The sequence below is a fragment of the Elephas maximus genome, chromosome 1 (assembly GCF_024166365.1).
Source record: "Elephas maximus indicus isolate mEleMax1 chromosome 1, mEleMax1 primary haplotype, whole genome shotgun sequence".
Lineage (NCBI taxonomy): Eukaryota > Metazoa > Chordata > Mammalia > Proboscidea > Elephantidae > Elephas > Elephas maximus.
The window spans coordinates 171,898,452-171,923,846 of NC_064819.1; the positions used below are offsets into that span (position 1 = coordinate 171,898,452).

Sequence of the window (25,395 nt, forward strand, 5' to 3'; positions counted from 1 at the left end):
ACTCACTCATCTATGCCAAGAAAATTTGGAAGATAGTCACCTGGCCAACCGATGAGAAGAGATCCATAATTATGTCTATTCCCAAGAAAGGTGATCCAGCCAAATGCAGAAATTATCAAACAATATCATTAATATCACATGCAAGCAGTTTTGATGAAGATCATTCAAAAACAGCTGCAGCAGTATATTGACGGAACTGCCAGAAATTCAAGACAGATTTAGAAGAGGAAGCTCCACAGACACATCAAACTCCCTGAGGGACCAAATTACTGGGCTGAGGGCTCTGGGGACCATGGTCTCGGGGAACATCTAGCTCAACTGGCATAACATAGTTTATAAAGAAAATGTTTTACATTCTACTTTGGTGAGTAGTGTCTGGGGTCTTAAAAGCTTGTGAGTGGCCATCTAAGATACTCCACTGGTCTCACCCTGTCTGAAGCAAGAGAGAATGAAGGAGACCAAAGACACAAGCGAAAAATTAGTCCAAAGGATTAATGGACCACAAGTACCAGGGCCTCTACCAGATGAGTCCAGCACAACTAGACGGTGCTCAGCTACCACCACCGACTGCTTTGACAGGGACCACAGCAGAGGGTCCCAGACAGGGCTGGAGAAAAATGTAGAACAAAATTTTAACTCACACACCCAAAAAAAAGGACCGGACTTACTGGTCTGACAGAGACTGGAAAACCCGCCAGGGTATAGCCCCTGGATACACTTTTAGCTCAATAATGACATCACTCCTGAGGTTCACCCTTCAGCCAAAGATTAGACAGGCCCATAAAACAAAACGAGACTAAATGGACACACCAGCTGAGGGGCAAGGATGAAAAGGCAGCAGGGGATAGGAAGGCTGGTAATGGGGAACCAAGGATGAGAAGGGGAGAGTGTCAATCTATCATGGGGTTGGCAACTGTCATGGATTGAACTGTGCCCCCCAAAAATATGTGTATCGATTTGGCTAGGCCATGATTCCGCACTACAATGTGATTGTCCACCATTTTGTTGTATGATGTGGTTTTCCTACGTGTTGCAGGCCTCACCTCTATAATGTTAATGAGGTGAGAATGGTGGCAGTTATGCTAATGAGACAGGACTCAATCTACAAGATTGGATTGTGCCTTGAGCCAATCTCTTTTGAGATACAGAAGAGAGAAGTGACCAGAGAGACAGCGGGACTTCACACCACCAAGAAAGCAGTGCTGGGAGCAAAGCACATCCTTTGAACACAGGATTTCTATGCAGAGAAGCTCCTAGTCCAGGCAGCAAAGAGTTGTGAAAAAGGTGAAGGTAAAAACAAGCACATGAACAAAAACAACAAACCCAGAATCTAACCATATGTTAAGCATCTAACCTAACATGAATGAGGCAATTAAGGGGATTAGCACACAGCTTGGGAACAATCATCCTGGAAAAAATTCCCACGTCTTTCCCCAAAATCCATTATCTCTGACTGACTGCCTAATTTTAGAAATTAACTTTATTGAGCTATAAATTATAAATACGTAAGTTCAAATGGCCCAAACCATTCTAGTTTCAAGAGTATACTCCCAACAAGATATAGGACATTTTCATCATTCCCTAAGTACTTAGGAGAATACGAAGCATTGGCAAATTTCATACACTGTTGATAGGAACACATAACGGTTCAAACTACTTTGGAAAACAATTTGGAAGTTTCTTATAAAATTAAACATACACTAACTATATGGCCCAGCAATTCTACTCTTAGGTTTTTACTTAATCAAAATGAAAACACATACCTATACAAAAACTTGCATGCAAATATTCATCCAGCTTTATTCACAAGGGCCAAAACCTAGAAAGCACCTAAATGTCCACCGGCAAAGGAACACTATTCTGCAATAAAAAGGAAGACTACCAATATACTTAGCATATGAATATATCTCAAAAGCATTATGTTAAGTGAAAGGCCAGACAAGAAAGGCTATATATCATGATTGCATATAGTCACAGAAAGCAGATGAGTGGTTGTCAGGAATCAGAAGAAGAACTGACCACAAAGGGGTATCGGGATCTTTGTGGCCCGATGAAAATGTTCTCTATCATGATTTTGATGGTGGTTACACTTTTGTCAAAACTCAACAAATGGTACACTTAAAATTGATGAATTTCATTGTATGTAAACTATGCCTCCATAATGCTGACAAAAATTAGATTTAAAAATTCTGGGTTGTTAACAAGTTACTTGGGGCAAAATGGAGTAGTGGAAATTGTGTGTGAGTTGGAGGGAGGTGGCTGAAGAGGGCAAGTAAAAAAGAACATACTAAAAATAATACCAAATCAACCCATAGGAAGTATATGACAAAATCCGTTTAGGTAAAACTACATGTATATAATGAAATTACTGAAATTAGGTATCAACTAACTTGAAATGTTGTCCTTTGCATACTGTCAAATGAAAAAGCAAAATATAAATTAATGACAGTAATGAGATTCTACTTCGGTAAAAACAAACAATATCTGTATTTATACTGTTATTTTAGTCATCCAGTGCTGCTGTAACAGAAGTACCACAAATGGATGGCTTTAACAAAGATATTTATTCTCTCACAGTCCGAATAGGTTACAAGTCCAAATTCAGGGCATCAGCTCCAGGGGAAGGCTTTCTCTGTCCGCTCTGGAGGAAGGTTCTTGTCCTCAATCTTCCCCTGGTCAAGGAGCTTCTCAGGCGCAGGGACCCCAGGTCCAAAGGACGCGCTCTGCTCCTGGTGCCGTTTTCTTGGTGGTATAAGGTCCCCAACTCTCTGCTTGCTTCCCTTTCATCTCTTTAGAGATAAAAGGTGGTGCAGGTCACACCCTAGGGAAACTCCCTTTACACTGGATCAGGGAGGTAACCTGAGTAAGGATGGTGTTACAATACCACCCTAATCCTCTCAACATAAAATTACAATCACAAAATGGAGGATAGTCACACAATACTGGGAATCATGGCCCAGCCAAACTGATACACACATTTTTGGGGTGACATAATTCAATCAATGACAATACTATATATTTATTCATGGATAAAGTGAAAAGTCTGGAAAGATACACTCCAGGTGTTAACACTGGTTACCTCAGAAAGGAGAAAACTGGGGATGCCTCAAGGATGGGTAAAGAAATGATTTGCTTTGCTTTTTGAAATCTTCCTATAGTATTATTCGACAACAAAAATATATTATTGTTCTATTTTGAAAAACATCAAATAAAAATGTTTGAATTAAAATGCCAGTGGTGACTACTCCGTTTCTGAAAACAGCCAAAGAGCAGGTTTTAATTTTTCTTATAAAAAAATTTAAATATTCAATGCAATTAAGGTAGATAACATACAATAGAAGGTCAGTGATTACATTCTCTAAAGTTCTAATTTTCTAACCTAAGATTAGTGACTGACACACTGACATCTGTCACTAGCTTTTCTTTATCTGAAAATTATGAATTTTTCTTGAATCACAAACGCTATAACACTTTTGTCCAAGCCACCATTATCATCTCTCACCAGGTTTATTTTGGTAGATTCTTGCAGTTCTACCCCTATTTCTACCTCTATTCCCCTAAGTCTATTCTCAACACAGCAGCCAAAATGTCTCTTTAAAAACCTACGTCTGATCACGTTTGTCTCTACTCTAAACTCTTCAGTGGTACCTCTTCTTACTCAACGTAAAAGCCAAAATCCCTGCAAGGCCTCCCTTTAACTCTCTAACTTTATTTCCTTTCTCACCCTTGCTCCCTCCACTTCAGCCATGGTGGCCTCCTTGCAGCTCCTCGAGCTCACTCCCACCTCAGGGTCTCTGCCTGGAATGTTCTCCTCTCAGAAATCCACATGGCTTGCTTGTTCCCTTATCCCCTTCAAGTTTTTTCTCAAATGTCACTTTCTCAACGAGGCCTCCCTCAACTTCCCTATTTAAAATCCAGACTCCCCACCCAAAACTTCTATCCTACTTCCAGACTTCATTTTTCTTCACAGTCTGTATCATCTTCTAATAAACATACTATATCATCTACTTTATTTTCTTTATTGTCTACCTATAAATATGAAACTTTTCTTTTTAAAGTCATTGATATATCCTCAGAACGATGCCTGGCACATAGTAGGTCAAAATATTTACTGAATGAATAAATCCTCACTTTATAGAAGGAGGAACTCTCCTTGGTATGTGACTGCCTAAGATCACATACCAACTAAGTGGGATTTAAATCCAGGAATACTGACTCCAGAGCTTACCTACATTTTTACCCCTTTTACTAAGCTGTGTTGCCTTGGGAAAGTTACTTAACCTGTCTAAGCCTGTTTCCGTCATTGGTATGGAAAAGAAAAAATATAAAATACATATATAGACAGAGTTAAAATAAGACAATATATGTAAAATACTTAGCATAATGGTGTTCAATAAACTGTAACTACAACCAAGCCTAGCCAAAAGAGAGGAAGTATCTTGAATTGAAGCCAGGTAACTGAATTACTTATGTTCTTGCTACCTAAAATTTACCCCTCCAGTCACTACAAATATCCAAATTCTAGCTCTCCTTCAAGGGCCAGCTCAAAACACCTCTATGAAGCCTTCTCCTACTTTCACACTCAAATCCAGAGGTAATTCCTTCCCATCACGAATCCTGAAGATAATGGTCACTTTCTACATACTAATGTAGTTTATATATATATATATAAGAAAGATCCTTTATGAGTCTAAATTCTTTGATGTTAAAGGCCATATCTTACTACCATAGCTCTAGAGTTCCTTATTCAAAGCAATACCTCAACAAATTGCTAAATCAGTAATGAAATTAAATGTTAAAAATCCCACTGACCACAAATGACACTTTCATTTCAGTAATATTTTATCATGAGCAAAGAAGTATTTTACAATAATTAGGTCCTAAAAATATATCAAATATTATATTTCATTTTTACATAGTGTTTCATGGCCACAAGTCACACTCTAATAAGTTAAAAATTAAGTACCACACATTGAGCTGTGGAACAGAGGATATTTACATTCTATTCTGCTAAAGGTATTAAATACTTCTGCACAGTTCAAACTGTGTTAAACATTACGCAGTGTTTCTTTCTGAAATGACTGCAAAACTAATTTAAAAGCTGTAATAGTCAGCTTAATGACCAATTAAAAAAAAAAAAAACAAACTCATTGTCGTCAAGTCAGTTCCGACTCATAGCAACCCTACAGGCCAATGCAGAACTGCCCCATGGGGTTTCCAAGGAAAGGGCTGGTGGATTCAAAGTGCTGACTTTCTGGTTAGCAGCTGAGCTCTTAACCACTGTGCCACCTGGGCTCCTAATGACCAATAAGTTTTTCCTTTTGGTCTCCTGCTTTTCTGCTAGATGTTACTACAAGATATCAACTGCAATGAAAACAATGGAAGATTAGAATTACAATTTCTCACCAACATTGCCACAACCCTGGAGGAGGAAGAATCCTAACAAACACTGCCATAATTCTCCACATGTTTCTGTTGCCCTCACTTTGCAAAATACATAAATCAACATTTCTGGAAACAAAAAAATTTAAAGTTTTGGCTTCTTCTTAAATGCACGAAGTGCCAAGTTAATCTCTGACATCCTGGTTTCCATTTTTAAAAATGTACTTTTTCTCCCGCCAAAACCTCTTAAATATTTCAGCATATTAAAAAATAAAAGTAAATGGATTTGCTTAAGTAAATGGCTAAAAAACCTCCCAAGAGAATTAAAATACTATTGGAGCTTTAATGATATAAGTCAACACTTTCACACTGAAATAATAAATGGGAAAGGGAGCAGGGTTCTGGGGATTACAAAAGAAAACATAACTAAACTCAAATTCTAATTTTACTACTATCTAACTGCCAACTGCTTCCAAAGACAAGAAGGGATCATTTTACTAGAAAACAAACTTTTCTTTCAGCTTTGGATTTTTGTTTAAAACTAAAAATAATATTGTTACTTTTATCCTTAAGAGGATTCTCTGACTTTATACATAACCCCTAGAAAAATATACAGAACAAAGTAGGTGATTAAACCTTAGCTGAAATAAGTATGAATGGATATTCATATCATTAAAAATCCCTTAGAATTTCCCATTCTTTCTAGGAAGAGAAAACTCCTTAATATGGTCTGATCTTTGCAGCCTTATTCCCCTCCAACTCTTTGTCATCAAGACAAATAGGCTATCCTCACACAATGTCCCCTCTACCTGAAGCTCTTCTCATCATTCTTTGCCACCTACCTATCAAGACCTTGGAGGATACAACACTTCCTCAAGGAAGTCTTTGGGAACAGGCTTTTATTGCACTATTTAACTCTTCCACAGCACCAATTACAGCTGCAATTTTACATTTGTTTGTATAATTATTTATTTCTATCTTTAGACAATAAGATGTATAAGGGTGATGTATGATTTTAATCAGCACTGTACTCCCTGTATACAGCACAGGACACAGCATGCAACTATCTCTAAGTGAACATGTTGAACAATGAATAAGTCAAACTTTTCTTAACCAAAGTGTATCGGCAAGAAAACATTTATGAATCTACTGCTTCTTGAAAAGCCAAAATGATGTGCCTAACTTTCACTCTACAACCTAAAGATCAACGCTTAAGGACTTTACAGTCATTTTACAAATCTTTTTGATAAATATCCTCATTAATCACCATCTGTTTACATGTGCTATTCTTAAAAGCATTTTGGTTACCTTTCTGGAACACTTCCTGCCATTAACCTCATGTCTAGAATACTCGTTAATATTATGCACCTGGATTTCAGGAACACAAGCCTGAAACTCACGCACTAACCTAAACTGTTATGTAAATGACAGAAAGGACACATTTTGGTCAGTAACATCTCTAGATTGGTTTTGGACCTATTTAACTTTTACCACTGTAATTCTGTCACTGGGTTATAGTCACTCTCGACGGCAGTGGGTGGGTTTTAAGCCCATGATAAAAACATTATACATGAAGAAAGAACTGGAATTTCCTAACAAGCCTTAGAAAAGTCAGTCTGTAAAGAACAGTCATAGGTTTTTTAGGTTTATATTAACTCAATTGGTCCAGGTGGATTTCAATTTACGTGGTAGTTATACCCTGAAAATTCTGCGTTTAACATAGTTTTTATAAATAAAATCAACTTTGTTCTTAAGTTAGATTGAGCTCTGGATTCTAGTTCTTCCATTTTTCCATAGTGTGACCCTAAGCAAGTGCCTTGAATTCCTTCAGCTTCAGTTTCCTCATATGTAAAACCAGGCCATTCCTACATAATAAGATGGTTTTGAGGCTTCGGCAAGATTAAATGGGCCTTGCTCAAGCATACTCAGTGCCCTTTCCTCTATTTCTTGTTTAGGAATTCCACTAGCAATCCGTTTGCAAAGAAAAATAAATACTTCAGTAAAAATTATACTTTTCACTTATCTATTCATAAACCTGGATTTTCAGATTTGACTTACTAACTTAAAGTCTCAAATAATATAAAGATTTATTATTTAGGATGTTAACGATAGCAGTCACTGCGTGGCACAAACGGCTAAGCGCCAGACTACTAGCTGAAAGGATGGTGGTTAGAATCTACCCAGTGGTGCAGCAGAAGACAGGCTTCCAAAAGGTCACAGCTTTGAAAACCTTATGGGACACGATTCTATTCTGTACATATGGGGTCCCTGTGAGTCAGAATCAACTCGACAGCAACTAACAGCAACAACAACGTTAATGATATGAAAGGGGCTAATTAACCATCAGGCTGCATAAACAGAAGTGACAATTTAATCAAGGGAGTATCACAACTATGCAAACTAATCAGATGTAAAAGGATCAACAACAGAAATCTGAGGTTACCTTAAGGTCATATAATTAGGAAAAGGGAAAGCAGAGCCCATCCTCCTCTAGTTAATTGGTGGATGAAGATTCGAAATTGCAGAACGGGGAAAGCCAGGAAATGACAAACTGGCAAAAAAGCAGGACTCCTAGTTTTTGATATTCACTTACATATCTCACTCCTAAAATTTTAATCGAATTCAAATAAGAACCAAATTGGAAAGGGGTAAGTCCAAAAGGAAAGCTATGTAGGTAGAATCCCAATAAAACAAGCAATCCAACTGAGTAAACCAACAAAGTCCTCAGGCTCTTTGTCTCTTTCTGTTTAAGGAAAAACTGCTGCTCAACTGCCTTTGACACAGGAAAGATCAGGCGGCATGCTCTGCCCTAAGAGAATCCACACCTGGCAGCCAGGTTTTCTCAAGCAAATTTTGAGAACTCTCTAGCTTCCCACATTCTAACTATAGAACTTTATAAAACCATATTCTCTCTCACACACATTCTCTCTCCTTTTCTCCTTCTCCACCCACCCCCCACTCCACCCCCACCCCGTGAATTCTTCTGTGTTAGGATACCACAGTAAAAATCTGGATAAATCTGACAATTTTGCCCCAAACAGAGATAAATATGAAAAGAAAGCTCTCTCCTCTGTACACCTGCACTATTATTTTGACAATAATAATCCCTCCACTGAGTAATAGTACAGAGCCTTTTCCCCATAGGAGCTTAAAGTATTTATAATATAGAAACCATAGTAGAGTTATAGGCCAAAGGAGTCCTGGTGGCGCATGGGTTAAACACTTAGCTGCTAACCAAAATGTTGGTGGTTAGAACCCACCAAGCAGCTCCGCAGGAGAAAGGCCTAGCAATCTGCTTCTGTAAAAATTACTGTCAAGAAAACCCTATGGGACAGTTCTACTCTCTCACATGGGATTGCTATGAGTCAGAATCAACTTGATGGTACCTAACAACAACAATAGTATAGTTAAATATTCATGCCAGAACTTATCATCCAAATGAGTGCTGGGAAGTATATACCCCGAAATAGTTTTGGAACTCCTCTTTTGAAAATGTCTTTAGAGTCTACAATATATTCTATTAAACTAAATCTCACAAATGATATACTAGGCTTTATGGTACAGGTACCACGGTACACGTACAGGTTACTATAAATAAACTCATGGTTCAATAGAATAGCCCCAAATCAAGCATCAATGACTAAGGAATGATTTAATGAATTAAATATTTATAAATGGGGACTACACGCTAGGCACATTATAGGTAAGGGACACACAGCATGAACAAAACAGTTACCCTGCCTTCATGATAAATAGGGACCACTTGAAAATTATAAATTGCATTTTTAGAAATGAATAAACTCCATATGGCATCATAAAGGGCTTTAGTCAAAACAGGGCCATAAAGGAAAGAACTATGTTTATCATAAAGATGATAAATCTGCTTTGTATGCAGGAGTTTAAAAAGTTTTAGAAAATAAAGAGTATCAAATAGGGAAAAGACAGTCATTTTAACAAATGGTGCTGGCAAAACTGGATGTTCATCTGCAAAAAAATGAAACAGGACCAATACCTCACACCATACATAAAAACAAACTGAAAGTAGATCAAAGACCTAAATATAAAGCAAAAAACCATTAAGTTCATAGAAGAAAAAACAGGATCAATGCTAGAGGCCCTAATACATAGCATTAACAGGATACAAACCACAATCAACAACATACAAGCTCCAGAGGATAAGCTAGATAACTGGGATCTTCTAAAAATTAAATACTTATGCTCATCAAAAGACTTGACCAAAAGAGTAAAAAAAGAACCTACAGACTAGGAAAAAAAATTTGTTTATTACAAATCTCTAAAATCTACAAGAAAATCCAACACCTCTACAACAAAAAGACAACCTAATTAAAAAATGGGCAAAGGAAACAGACACTTCACCAAAGAAGACATTCAAGTGGCCAACAGGCACATGAGGAAATGCTCACCATCTCTAGACATCAAAGAAATGCAAATCAAAACCACAATGAGATACCATCTCACCCCTGGCATTACTGGCACGAATCAATAAAACAAAATAACGAATGTTGGAGAAGATGCAGGGAGATCAAAACTCTTATACACTGCTGGTGGGAATGCAAAATGATACATCCATTTTGGAAAACTATACGGCGCTTCCTTAGAAAGCTAGAAATAGAAATACCATTTGATCCAGCAATCCCACTCCTAGGAATATATCCTAGAGGAATGAGAGTGGTCACATGAATAGATATATGTACAACCATGTTCACTGCAGCACTGTTCACAATAGCAAAAAGATGGAAACAACCTACATGCTCATCAACAGATGAATGGATAAACAAACTGTAGTACATACGCACAATGCTAAAGAAAAATGATGAATCTGTGAAGCATCTCATAGCATGGATGAGTCTGGAGGGCATTATGCTGAGTGAAGTAAGTCAATCACAAAAGGACAAATATTATATGAGACCACTACTGTAAAAACTCATGAAAAGGTTTACATACAAAAAGAAACAATATTTTATGGTTATGAGGGAGGGGAAGGGTAGGGATGGAAAAACACTTGACAATAGGTAAGTTGTAACTTTGGTGAAGGGTAAGACAGTACACAATACTGAGGAAGCCATACAACCTGCACAAGGCAAGCCCATGGTAGCTCCACAGACATATCCAAACTCTCTGAGGGACAGAATTGCTGGGCTGAGGGCTGTGGGGACCATGGTTTCAGGGAACATCGAGCTCAATTGGCATACAGAGTTTATAAAGAATATGTTCTACATTCTACTTTGGTGAGTAGTGTCTGGGGTCTTAAAAGTTTGTGAGTGGCCATCTAGAATACTCCACTGGTCTTACCCCTTTGGGAGCAAGAGAAGAATGGAAAAAACTAAACACATAAAGGAAGGATTAGTCCAAAGGACAAATGGACCACATCTACCACAGCTTCCACCAGGCTGAGTCCAGTACAACGAGATGGTGCCCGGCTACCACCACTGACTGGTCTGACAGGGATCACAATAGAGGGTCCCGGACACAGCTAGAGAAAAATGCAGAACAAAATTCTAACTCAAAAAGAAAGACCAGACTTGCTGGCCTGACAGAGACTTGGAGAAACCTGCAGAGTATCGCCCCCAGGCACCCTTTCAGCTCAGTAATGAGGCCACTCCTTAGGTTCACCCTTCTACCAAAGATTGAATACTCCCATGGAACAAAACAAGACTAAAGGGACGCACCAGCCCTAGGGCAGGGACTGGAAGGTAGGAGAGAACAGGACAGCTGGTAAGAGGGAACCCAGGGCTGAGAAGGGAGAATGCTAACATGTCATGGGGTTGTTAACCAATGTCATACATACAACAATGTGTGTACTGTCTGATGAGAAACTAGTTTGCTCTGTAAACCTTCATCTAAAGTTCAAAAAATAAATAAATAAATAAATAATTATTAGGAAAAATAAAAAAATAGTGTCACTGATAGAATTCTACAAACTTGTAATACGATTTCTTAAAGAAAACTTTAATTTGATGTATAAATTTACTTGGTTACTGTCTTTCACTCTGTGGATGAGGAAACAAAGGCCCAGAGAGGCTGAGTAACCTCATAAGGTTACACAACTGTTTAGTGTCAGAATTCCCCAAGAGGCCTATCTACTAGTTCACTGCCCTTTCTAGGAAACACAACTTTTTTCAAGGGCAATTACTCTAATCTGTACATGTCAAATACTGTACAACCTGCTGAGCTCGGTGAGGTGTAGACGCAGGCACAAATTTTCAAAGTACGAAAATTTTGAAGTATGAAAGCAAAATAAGATGAAAATATTCTTCTACTAAGTGGTAAGAAAATTGGGATTTGATCAACTGTGCACTGTTCTTTTATGTAATCCTTCCAACAGCTATTTTCCACTTCCATTCTTCTTCCACTATTTTAATTAAATTTAAAATGCTGTATTTTCTTCAACCACTTATAACTATCATAGGAGTCCCCGAGTGACACAAATGGTTAAGCATCTGACACCAGCCAAAAGCTGGCAGTTCGAACCCACCCAGAGGTACCTGGAAAGACAGGCCTGGTGATCTGCTTCCAAAAATTCACAACCTTGAAGACCTGTGGAGCAGTTCTACTCTGCACACATGGGGTCACCATGAGCTGGAATGGATGGCAACTAACAGCAACTACAATTATCCCTATTAAGGTCACCTTGTATCTAAAACCAAGAAAATGCTTGTGACCTTTTCAAATTTGTATTAAAAGTAACTGTAAAGTCATTTTTTACGTTTAAAATTATGTTATCTTTGGTGCTTGTATTACCCTAGGATTCAGTTAAACAAATATTCAGAAAGCACTTACACACAGTGTAAATTAGTGTATCAAGACAGCTAGCTAGCTAAAGGACCCCTTAATTTGAGTAAAGCACTGAACCTCTATGGGCCTAGACAGATAAAAAATTTTCAAATTGTGCTTCAAAGTTTCCATAAATATTTGATGATGCGAATACCGGGCCCAGAAGGAGAGAAGCCAAGGCACCTGAGCCAGGGCCACTTACCCCACTCAGCCCCTCCAAGCTCAGCCTCACAGCAGACTTCCTGCTTAAAAAAAAAAAGTTTGCACTCCACTAAGAAAACCTAAGGACTTCACTAAAATTCTATAATAATTTGTTATTGTTTTTAATCCACATTTAATCACCGATATCTGTATCAGCCATGGTGAGGAAGTGGACTCTCCCTATGAAATTAATGTTGTTAGCTGCCACTGAGTTGATTCCAACTTATGGCAACCCTATGTATTATACTTAGTAATATTTTGTGTTTTCCCTGTGGAATAACTAAAGTATAACTGCTGAATCTAACTCTGTAAAATATGCCTGAAGTTTCTCTTAGGTAATACTTAGTTGGTAAGGTTTGTCTACTATTGAGATATTTCTTCTCACAACAGAAACAACCTGGCTTCCTGTTATCTTTCTCCCATTATTTTATGCAAATACAGGAACTGTTCTATTTGCCCTCTCTATCAAACAGAATAGCTGCCAAAACTTTCACACCCCCTCCTCAGCAGATGGCTTCTTTCCTAAATATACAGAGAAGACTGAGGCTTTCCAGTATAAGCACATCAGCCTTGCCCTACATTTCCTTAACAATTCTCTGCAAACCTCTCTTCCCCTGGGTTAACCTTTACTGTTAATCCCACCACCCCCCACCCCCGCCCACCTGCCTTGGTCCTTCAATTACTTTCCCTCTTATTTGATACGCACACACTTTCCATAAAATAACCGAAATAGCTTTTCAGCCTCAGCCTTCCCAAACTTCACCCAATTCTTAATTTTATGGTGGAAGGTCCTTGGCTTATGGTACGATGCCTTTAGCTTTCACTGAATGACACTTTGGAAGAAACTTTATGGAAACTACTGCTATGTTTTTACTACAGACAAGTTACAAAGGCTACTGCCAGGTATGTTACTTATTCCCTCTAAATAAATCATATGAGAAATTTCTTTCCTATCCAATGCCCAAAAAGTTTAGCTTTTCCTGATGATCTAGGTTTTCATCTTGGGTATGATAAAAAAAAAAAAAAAAGTATATGTCATCACATTTGTTTTTCCCTTGCTCTGGCTACCAGGAAGCTCAGGGTCAAATCTGCAGGTCAATTTTAATGTGATGATTGCATTCCTTCACAGCTTATGTAATCTTATTCTGTAATTTCATGTATTTGCAGTGGCTTTAATTTTAAACTTAAATTTTTTTTAATTTTGTGATTGTATATTCTTGTAAATTGCCTCAGATTCTTCATGATACAAGATAGAGTATGAATAAATATATTATGTGATTTCCAGAATCCACTGCATGTCTGTACTTAACAGAGACTTGTGGAATTAAACAAAATTTCCTTTTCCTATAAAAAGTCTTGAGTAGCATAAACGGTTTCTTAAGCACCTGACTACTAGCCGAAAGGCTGGCAGTTCAAACTCACCCAGAGGTGCCTTGAGAACAGCCCTGGCATTCTGCTTCCAATAGGTAACAGCTTTGAAAACCCTAGGGAGTAGTTCTACTGAGCACATATGGGGTCACCACGAGTCAGAATCGACTTGATGGCAACTAGCAACAACATTAAAAAAAAAAAAAAAAAAAAAAGGCAGAGCAGGGTGACTAATTAAATCATCTGGACTTATTCCACTAGGATCTTCTGATTTTATTTATATTGTATATATTATAAATCCATTACCTAAAACATGGTCTATTTGCCATTACATCAATGAAACGAATGCAAAGCACGCTGCGACACTAAATCAGAAGTACTTTTCATTCTTACGGTATATTGGCATTTTCTTTATTTTCAATTAGACAGTTTGTTTCCTCTTGAACATATACTTACGTGATGGCTCTATAAAGATTTTTTTTAATTACAGAAGTAACTATTAGTAAAAGCTGTGGGATACTGGAAATGGCTACAACAGAAGTTATAAGACCTCTCTGAGTTGGAATGCAAGTCCTTCTAGGAAGTCCTGCTAGACTATATGTCATTCATTCAACAAATATTTACTATATGCCAAGTACGTATGATTTTTAAAATACTCTACAGAAATGTGCAGTTTCTTTAGGCCGAGGAAGCTGTGTTGTAAGGAAGATGGGAGTGCTTATGGTGACTGAGGAGTTACCATCGAAAACAAATAGATACACGTGTCAAATATTTCAGTGCCATCTCTCATGTGATTGTCATCCAAAGGCACAGGTGTGGAAAGCTCTAACATACACTGCATAGTAACTAAGCAAGCTTAACAGTTTTGAACTAAGTGTTTCCAAAAGTAAGGCATCTGACCTTTCACAGATAGCCATTTTAAGAATTTTACTTCCTACCTGATATATTCTAAAAGGGATGTAACGAAATCCATTTTCTTCTGCAGGATACTCCATGAGTTTCCGATTGATGGCCCAAAACTGGTCAAATCTGTCTGTAATGATAATAATTTATGAAAAATGAACAAGATTATACTGTAATACCTCACATGAAGAGATGAAACCCAGAAGCTTTTTAAAAGGCATTATCAATATATTATTTTTTCTTAAACTGTCCATAACTATATTCAAACATAAAGCTAGATATAAAATTAATTTTTCTACGTCATTGCTTCTTCTTCATAGATATTCACATAGCCATTTTTTCCCATAAGAAAAATCCTACACAGATAATGGCTACTCATGTTATCAAGCCAAAAAGCACCAGGTTGGGATAATGTCTTGATTCCTTTAGTCCTGTCTAAACTATAAAGGCCCAGCTTCAAGTGATCCAAATTTTATCCACACCTTGTTAAAGAACCAAAGTCAAAATACTGAACACTATAAACATTAAACAGCAAAGAATATAATCTTACAGGAACCGTTTTGGAAAAAATGTGGAATTTACAGTTGTAAAATAGCTGTCAATCGCAGTTTAATCTCAATCTGATTAAACATCTTTTTTATTTTTCAGGATCACTTTTTCTTCTTTAAACAGCTTTACTGAGATAAAATTCACATACCATAAAATTCACCCTTTTAAAGTGCACAATCGAGTGGTTTTCTTGTATGTTCACAAAATTGAGCAACCATCACTAATTTCAGAACGTTTTCATCATCCCTAAAAGAATCCCCATACCCACTAACAGGTACTTCCTATTCTCCCTTTCCTCGCCTCTGGAAATCACTAATCTACTTTCAATCTCTATGGCTTTGCTGAATCTCAACATTTCATATAAATGGAGTAATATGTGGCCTTTTCCATCTGATTTTTTTTCCACTTAACATAATGTTTGGCAGGTTCAAGCATGTTGTAGCATGTGTCAGTACTTCATTCCCTTTTATGGTCTAATAATAGTCCATTGTATGGATATGCCATGTTTTGTTTATCCATTCATCAACTGACAGATATTTGGGTTGTTTCCACTTTTTGGCTACTATGAATAATGCCGCTACGAACATTCATATACAAGTTTTTATGTCAACGTATATTTTCAATTCTCTTGGGTATATACCTAGGAGTGGAATGGCCAGGTTATACGGTAACTCTATGCTTAACCTTTTGAGAAACTGCCAGATAGTTTTCCAAAGTAGCTGCACCATTTCACATTCCCACCAACAATGCAAGAAGGTTCCAATTAATCCACATCCTTCTATTTGGTTGGATGGCAGTCATCTTATTGAGTGTGAAGGGTATCTCATTCTTGTCTTAATTTGTATTTCCCTAATGAGTAATTGTGGAGCCCTGGAGCCGTAGTGGCTAAGAGTCTGACTCCTAACCAAAAGGTCAACAGTTCGAATCCACCAGCTGCTCCTTGGAAACCCTATGGGGCAGTTCCATTCTGTCCTATAGGGTCACTATGAGTCGGAACTGACTTGACAGTAACAGGCTCTATGCTGACCATTTTTTCATGTGCTAATTAACTATTTGTGTATCTTCTTTGGAGAAATGTCTATTCAAGTTATCTACCAATTTTTTTTAATTGGATTGACCTTTTTTTGTTGAGTTGTAGGAATTCTTTACATGTTCTGGATATTGAAACAGATACATGATTTCCTAATATCTACGCCCATTCTGTAGGCTGTCTTTACACTTTCTTAATAATGTCCTTGATACACAAAATTTTTTAAACTACACCCAATTAATCCATTTTTTCTTTTGTTGCTTGTGCTTCTGGTGGCATATCTAAGAATCCAATGCCAAACACAAGGTCCTGAAAATTTGTTTTCTTCTAATAGTTTTATGCTTTTAGTGTATATTTAGGTCCTTGATATGAGTTACTATGTTAAATAATGCACATCTTCTATGTCTGCCAACTGCACCCTCCACCCATGAGGTATTTCATAAATGCCATCATGCTCATTTTTTTACAGCAACATGTGAAAAAAATATTGGGATGGGGCACTTCCGAAAATACCTCATGGGGGAGGGTGCAGTTGGTAAACAAATGTAGAAGGTGTGCGTTATTTGTGTAAAAATACAGTAATATAAAAAATGGTGTCAGGTAGGGGTCCAACTTCACTCTTTTGCTGCGAAAATCTAGTTGCTGCAGCACAATTTGTTAAAGAGACTATTCTTTTCCCCACTCAATGGACTTGTCACGCTTGTCAGAAATAAATGCCACAGATGTATGGGTTTATCTCTGGACTCTCATTTCTATTCCATTGGTCTGTATATGTGTATCTTTACGCCAGTACCACACAGTCTTGACTACTGTAGTTTTGGGAATTATGAGTCCTCCAACTGTGTTTTTCTTTTCAAAGAATGCTTTGGCTATTTTGGGTCCCTTGCAATTTCATATGAATTTGAAGACTGGTTTTTTCATTTCTGCAAAAAAGGCTGTTGAATTTTGATAGGGAATGAAGCTGTAGATCACTTTGGGCAGTAGTGACACATTCACAAAATCAACTTTTCCAATCCATACAGATGTCTTCTTTCATTTCTTTCAGCGATGCTTTATAGTTTTCAGTGTACAAGTTTTCTATCCCCTTGGTTAAATTTTTCCTAGGTATTTTATTCTTTTAGATGTTATTATAAATGGAATTGCTTTCTTAATTTCCTTTTTAGATTGGTCATTGCAGGTGTACAAAAACACAGTGATTTTCGTGTGTTGATCTTGTACCCTGCAACTTTGCTGAATTATTTTATTAGCTCTAGTAGCCTTTCTGGGGGATTCTTTGGGATTTTCTGTACAAAGGATCGTGTCACCTGAGAATAGACAGAATTTACTTCTTCCTTTCCAATTCAGGTGTTATTTCTTTTTCTTGCCTAACTGCTCTGCCTAGAACTTCCGGTACAGGGTTGAATAGGAGCGGTGAAAGAAGTCATGGGGGGAAGCTTTCAGTGTTTCACCACTGAGTATTATGTTAGTTTGGGGTTTTTCATAAATACCCTTTATCATGTTGAGAAAATTCACTTAAACTGGTTCTAAGAAAGAAAAAACAAGGGCTAAAGCAGTGACCATCAACCAGGGAAGATTTTGCTCCCCAAGGACATTTCAACATGTCTGGAGACATATTTGGTTGTCACAAATTCTGGTTTTGGTTGTGTATGTGTGACTAGCATCCAGTGAACAAAGGTCAGGACTGCTGCTAAACATACTACGGTGCACAGGACAGTTCACCACAACAAAGAGCTATCTGGCCCAAAATGTCAACAGTGCTAAGGTTGAAAAAACCCTGGGCCAAAGGAAAGAAAGCAAACACAGAGTATAGAAAGGTAATTAGTAAAAACTCAAGATTTTATATACCTATACGGAGAAGGGAAACCCTGGTCGCGTAGTGATTAAGAGTTCAGCTGCTAACCAAAAGGTTGGTAGTCTGAATCTACCAGCCATTCCTTGCAAACTCTATGGGGTAGTTCTACTTTGTCCTATAGGGTCAGTATGATTCGGAATCAACTTGATGGCAATGGGTTTGGTTTGGATATATGGACAAAACTGAACTGGAAAAAAAAAAAGAATGCTATTGTGCTAGTTATCAATTTATTGCCTCTAAGCTCCACATTCATCCTTTGATATATGTGCTGCCATAATGGACAGAATTCCTTTAAGCACCTCTCCCTGAGAATAATGTTAAGTTTTCTCAAGTAGACAGCACTAAAGAAGCAATGCAGAAAGAAGCAGTCTACTGCAGTTTCTGGCTGTTGCATGGTGGGTCAGTGGTATGGAGATGAGGACATCAGGTAGAGTTCTGCACCAGCCACACGCCCAGATATACTCTCTTTCAGCAACCTTGCGTCCTTGGCCTGGCGATAACCTGCCTTCTCAACAAAGGAACCAGTGCTCCAAAGCCTCCTGCCCCCATTGGCACCCTAATTTCCATGTAGGCAGCTCACCTGCTGTTTCTCATAGAGCTGCCACTTCCTATCCACACCCATGCCACCAGCTCCTGATGCCTTGCAATCCACCTGCATCCCAGAGGGCTGCTTTCTGATTGCCCAGCAACTGCACACCAGCTCCCACCTGGGGAAAATGGTGAACTTCTCTGCTAATCCAGTGGGCTGAATGATACCTTCTCCAACATGAACTGAACCTCAGTCTTGCAGAAGGAACCCCATTCAAGTTTGTTCTTCCTTGGGTATTCTCCCTCAGCCCTTGGATATTACATCATTTTCTTATGTCTTACAGTTACTCTTTTATCAGAGTTAAATAATTCTTTACACAAAACTTACCCTGTTTAAACTGCTGTGTGGTTTCTATCTCCTGATTGTACCCAGACTGATAAAATTACGTTTAAAAGCAAGGATGTAATAAAAAAAACTTGTATGAATACTAAATTTTAATATTCCTATAAAAATATCATGTTTTTATATAAAATAGGCATTTTCTCTGTAACACTAAAACTACTCTACTAAGAACAACCTGGCTTTACTAGGTCAAAATTATTAACAAAAACAAACAAACAGAAGGAAGTAAAAGAAAATGTGTTTAGAGATTGAGCATTTAACCAAGTGTCTTTTACACTGGATTATCCATTGCTTTGTAATATCAGTACCTCTTCTACTCTCTAGTCAATAATTAAAGTAAATAAAATTGGAGTGAGGATGCTTTACTACCTTCTCAAATATTAATGAACTAAGACGATATACTTTGAATACTAGAACTATGCCATTAGTTATTGTAACTGAGTCATTAAAGGTAGTTATTTGTTTTAACAGCTTTCAGCAATAATAGTACTTGTAACTTGTAATAGAAGCATAGTGCTCTTTGGCTGTTCATTTTTAAAACTGTAACTGTAGGTAAATGAACATCAGTTTCAACAACTTTTCATATTCACTTAATTCTAATTCTACAACAAAACAAAACATACAACCAAGTAGAAAATTAAACTAGCAGTCACTTAGCTTATTCAAACAACAAGAGTAAGGAAGACAACTTAAATGCTTCTTGCCAGAGCTACTAGCAATATGACTGATAACTTGGCTTTTTCTTAACTGAATATTCATTTAGTAAGGCTTACAACAAATCAACATCCTATGAAAATGTAGGACAGTCCTATAGAAAGATTTCATCTATTTTTAAAAAAAGAAAGGTATTAAAAATAGAATTCCTCAAAGTCTACTGGCCATCAATTTCTTCTCATTCTCTGTCGAATTAAGCTTTTATATGGTCTTACAAATAAGATAAACATTGCCCTCCAAAAAAAATATTTAAAAAAAATCTCAGCTTTCTGGATTCCTCTACAGCAACAAAAAGAACATTGAAGAGGAAATCAGCAAATCAATACTACTTACAGTAACCCCCAAGAAGATAAAATACTTAGGAATAAATCTTACCAGAGATGTAAAAGACCTATAGAAAGAAAACTATAAGACACTACTGCAAGAAACCAAAAGTGACCTTCATAAGTGGAAAAACATACCTTGCTCACGGATAGGAAGGCTTAACATTGTAAAAATGTCTATTCTACCAAAAGCGATCTATAGATACAATGCAATTCTGATCCAAATTCCAACGATATTTTTTAATGAGATGGAGAAACAAATCACTAACTTCATATGGAAGGGAAAGAGGCCCTGGCTAAGTAAAGCAATACTGAAAAAGAAGAACAAAGTGGGAGGCCTCACTCTACCTGATTTTAGAACCTATTATAATGCCACAGTAGTCAAAACACCCCGGTACTGATACAACAACAGATACATGAACCAATGGAACAGAACTGAGAATCCAGACAAATCCATCCACATTTAAGCAGCTGATTTTTGACAAAGTCCCAAAGTCAGTTAAATGGGGGAAAAGACAGTCTTTTTAACAAACGGTTCTGGCATAACTGGATACCCATCTGCAAATAAATGAAACAAGACCCATTAACGCCCACCATGCACAAAAACTAACTCAAAATGGATCAAAGACCTAAGTATAAAATCTAAAACAATAAAGATTATGGAAGAAAAAATAGGGACAACATTAGGAACCCTAATACATGGCATAAACAGTATATAAAACATTACTAACAATGCAGAAGAGAAACTAGATAACTGGGAACACCTAAAAATCAAACACCTATGCTCACCCAAAGGCTTCACTGAAAGAGTAAAAAGATTACCTATGGATGGGGAAAAAGTTTTTAGCTATGACATTTCCAATCAGTGTCTCATCTCTAAAATCTACATGATATACTACAAAAACTCAACTACAAAAAGACAAATAACCCAATCAAAAAATGGGCAAAAGATATGAACAGGCACTTCACTAAAGAAGACATTCAGGTTGCTAACAGATACATGAGGAAATGCTCACCATCATTAGCCATTAGAGAAATGCAAATCAAAACTACAATGAGATTTCATCTCACTCCAACAAGGCTGGCATTAATGCAAAAAACACAAAATAATAAATGTTGGAGAGGTTGTGGAGAGACTGGAACACTTATACACTGCTAGTGGGAATGTAAAATGGTACAACCACTTTGGAAATCGATTTGGCGCTTCCTTAAAAAACCAGAAATAGAACCACCATACAATCCAGCAATCCCACTCCTTGGAATATATCCTAGAGAAATAAGAGCCTTTACATGAACAGATATATGCACACTCATGTTCACTGCCACACTGTTTACAATAGCAAAAAGATGGAAGTAACCAAGGTGCCCATCAATGGAAGAATGGATAAATATATTATGGTATATTCACACAGTGGAATACTATGCATAAAGAACGACGACGAATCTGTGAAACATTTCATAGCATGGAGGAATCTGGAAGGCATTATGCTGAGTGGAAGTAGTCAGCTGCAAAAGGACAAATATTGTATAAGACCACTATTCTAAGAACTGGAGAAATAGCTGAAACAGAGAAGAAAATACTCTTTGATGGGAGGGAGGGAGGTAGAGGAGTTTTCACTAATTAGATAGTAGATAAGAACTATTCCAGGTGAAGGGAAAGACAACACACAATACAGGAGAGGTCAGCACAACCGGACTAAACCAAAAAGCAAAGACGTTTCCTAAATAAACTGAATGCTTCGAAGGCTGGCACAGCAGGGGCAGGGGTTTGTGGACCATGGTTTCAGAGGACATCTAAGTCAATTGGGATAATAAAATCTATTAGGAAAACATTCTGCATCCCCCTTTGGAGAGTGGCTTCTGGGGTCTTAAATGCTAGCAAGTGGCCATCTAAGAAGCATCAACGGGTCTCAACCCACCTGGAGCAAAGAACGAAGAATACCAAAGACACAAGGTAATTATGAGTCCAAGAGACAGAAAGGACCACATAAACCAGAGACTACATCAGCCTGAGACCAGAAGAACTAGATGACTACCCTGGCAGGGAACCCAACAGGAGAGCAGTGAGATGCAGATCTCACATTCTTGTAGAAAGACCAGACTTAATGGTCTGACCGAGACTAAAAGGACTCCAAGGTCATGGTCCCCGGACCTTCTGTTAGCCCAAGACAGGAACAATTCCCCAAGCCAACTCTTCAGACAGGGATTGGACTGCACTACAGGATAGCAAATGATACTGGTGAAGAATCAGCTTCTTGGATCAAGTAGAGACATGAGACATTGTTGGCATCTCCCGTATGGCGGGGAGATAAGAGGGTAGAGGGGGTCAGAAGCTGGCTGAATGGACAAGAAAATTGAGTGGAAGGAAGGAGTATGCTGTCTCATTAGGGGGAGAGCAATTAGGAGTGTATAGTAAGATGTATATAAATTTTTGTATGAGAGACTGACTTGATTTATAGACTTTCACTTAAAGCACACTAAAAATTAAAACAAAAAAACTCAGATTTCCCTAGGATGCCTAAGGAATAAAGTTAATTAAATTTCTATTTTTTTGTTCCTCACACAGAAAAACTTCAGGAAAAAAGGTGGCAACTTTGAAGGACTTGCCTATTCTACTTAGGTTTTGTGAGTTAAGAACTCAAGGCAAAAAAACTGTTAGCATTCTTATGCCATAAATGTGTATGTCTAAAATCTCCCTCAAGAGACATGGAGATCTAAGGTGCTGCAGAGAATGATATTCAGGCTCAATCCAGCAATGTGGTATTGTTGGCTGGGACCCTTCAACTACAGCAAAGGGGTGCGATGGCCTCCACATGCACATACTATCCACTTCTTGGTCTTTAACTTAATCGATCATGATGCCAAAGAGAACAGATTTACAGCACCTGAAATAATGTCAGATTATGATAATACATGAAGCAGAGACTCTAAACTCTTCTTTGAGAAAAAAGGAAATGGTTAAAAGTCACTACTAAAGGGAGCCCAGTCTGTAGTGTTTTAACCAAGCAGCTTTCAAGATATGTAAACATATCCAAGTATAGAAGTATAAGAATTATTATCTTCATGTGTAATATGATAAACATCTTTGTAAAAAACAGAGTAACAGAAAAAAGGCAATCAATAGCAAAAGCAGGTATTAAATATGTAACCTCACTTGTCACTTTGAAGTCATTTATCTTCTGAGTCAAGTCAGATTAAGAGAATCACGTTAATAGGCTATTTAGACTACTAGGGCAGGCACTCCTTTGGAAACTCTGTGGGGCAGTTCTACTCTGTCCTACAGGGTTGCTATGAGTCGCAATCAACTCGGCGGCACTGGGTTGTTGGGTTAGGGCGGGGAGGAATCAACTCAACGGCAGTGGGTTTGGTTTGGTTTTTGGTTGGGGCAGGGAGGGGAAAACCCTGGTGGCATAGTGTTTAAGTGCTACAGCTGCTAACCAAGAGGTCGGCAGTTCAAATCTGCCAGGCCCTCCTTGGAAACCCTATGGGGCAGTTCTACTCTGTCCTATAGGGTCACTATGAGTCAGAATCGACTCGACGGCAGTGGATTGGGTTAGGGTAGGGAGCATTCTCTCTCCCCTCTAACCCAGCATATTCATGGGTACTTGGATTGTATCCACACATTTATATATGAACCAGAAAGACCTTTGGGGGCTTAGATTCCTTTTGTTTGAGGTTTAAAGTTACACAAAATATACTTGATTGGGAGGCCCCAAGCAGAGCGAGGCATCAAGAAAAGGCTTCAAAGGTCCCTGAAAAATCATCATGAAGCGACAAGTAGGCAGGACCAATGGGCTCTCTGCACTAAGGTAGAAGAGTGACAGAACTGGAGGTGGCTAAACGTTAATCTTGTCCATAAACAGACATCCTAGCAGTAGGGTTGTACCCTGGGAATGCTGTCATTTGAGTGAATCAAAAGAGCAATAAAGCTTGGATCTCAGGGCAATTTCGAGTATATAAACCGAGAAGACACGTATTCCTTTACCCTACAAAAGAAGTGGTACAGTCTGGAAAAACTGATTAAGGGCAGTAATCAATACATATATAGGGTATAATTATTTCTTTCTGTGTTCGCTGCTACAACTTTCATTGAAACCACTATCATCTCTCAACCATCACAACAGCCTAATTGGTCTCTGTCCTTCCACTTTTATCCCCTCAAGGTAGTATCCAGAATGGTCTTCTTAAATGTATTTCAAATGATACGATTAATGAATAAATTTCCGAACATTTCTCTGATGGGTCAGGAGGAATAAAAATTGCTTTATGATGCACTTTAACGATATGGTTATTTGAAGTTAAGTACCAGGATCATTATTTTAAAGAATAACCCAATGTAACTCCTTATTGCCTGCAACTGGAGTGGAATGCTCCTCGCCCAAACTCAGAGCACTGACAGTCATAAATAACGTAATAAAATACTTCTCCCCCCAAAACAGAGTCCCAGCAGTGCCCCAGCCCCTTGGAATACCCCTGCTCCTGCAATACTCTGAGATCTCACTTCCCACCCATAAGCTCCAAGTCACACTTGTTTTCTGTCCCTAGAAAATGCGGAGCTTATTCCAATCTCACAGTTTAAGCAGCTTGGAATCCCCACTTTTCTAATCTTCACATGGTTGTTTCCTTCTCTTCATTCAAGTCTCCATATGAGTGTCCCATCCTCACAGAGGATTTCCCTCATAAACCAAGCTAACGTACTTCCATTCAACTCCCCAATCGTTCCCTACGCCATTACTCTATTTTACTCTAAGCACTTATCATTATTTGAAGTTAGCCTATTTACACACACAATTATTTATTGTCTCTCTCATCCAACTAAAATATAAGTTCTATGAGGAGAAAGACTTTGTCTTCTGTATCCTCAGCCTTAGAACAACTTGCTGGCACACAGAAGATGCTTGTAACGTAAGTGGATTACAGATGGCCCCTGTACGTTAGCCTAAAACGGCCCCCATATAGTTCACTTCTTCATAGCAGGCTAACACTGTTAGTCTAAAGCCTGTCGGCAACAAACTCAAATTCTCACATATCCAACTGCTTTAAAATATAGTATAAACAAACATATTTTAGCCATTTAGAGCCTATCTACTTTATGTACTCTTCAAAACTGCACTCAGACAAGACAAACCCTGTAGCTATAAAAGACCTGAAACCACTGCTGTCTTTCAGAGGTCTCTGACCACCTTGCTGCCGAGCATTATCACCCAGACCTAAGCTCCCTCTCCAATTCCCTCTCCTCCTCTTAGAGATCACTTGCCCTGTTCCCCTTCTGCGTGGTGGCTTCGCATTTCTGGAAGGTCTCTTGCTGGAAGAGACTTTTTATCTCATGCAACTCTATCCAAGTGCC

General features: G+C 38.1%; 1 protein-coding gene across 4 annotated transcripts in view; it reads right to left on the minus strand.

The window, feature by feature from the left end:
* The window catches only part of ATG5 (autophagy related 5), a 226,154-nt gene that overhangs the window by 119,946 nt on the left and 80,813 nt on the right, over nt 1-25,395 (minus strand). For all 4 annotated transcript variants that reach the window (XM_049898369.1, XM_049898361.1, XM_049898352.1 and 1 more), the window contains exon 6: nt 14,685-14,779. In XM_049898369.1, coding sequence (XP_049754326.1) covers nt 14,685-14,779 — 95 coding nt within the window. The remainder of the gene's footprint in view (nt 1-14,684; nt 14,780-25,395) is intronic.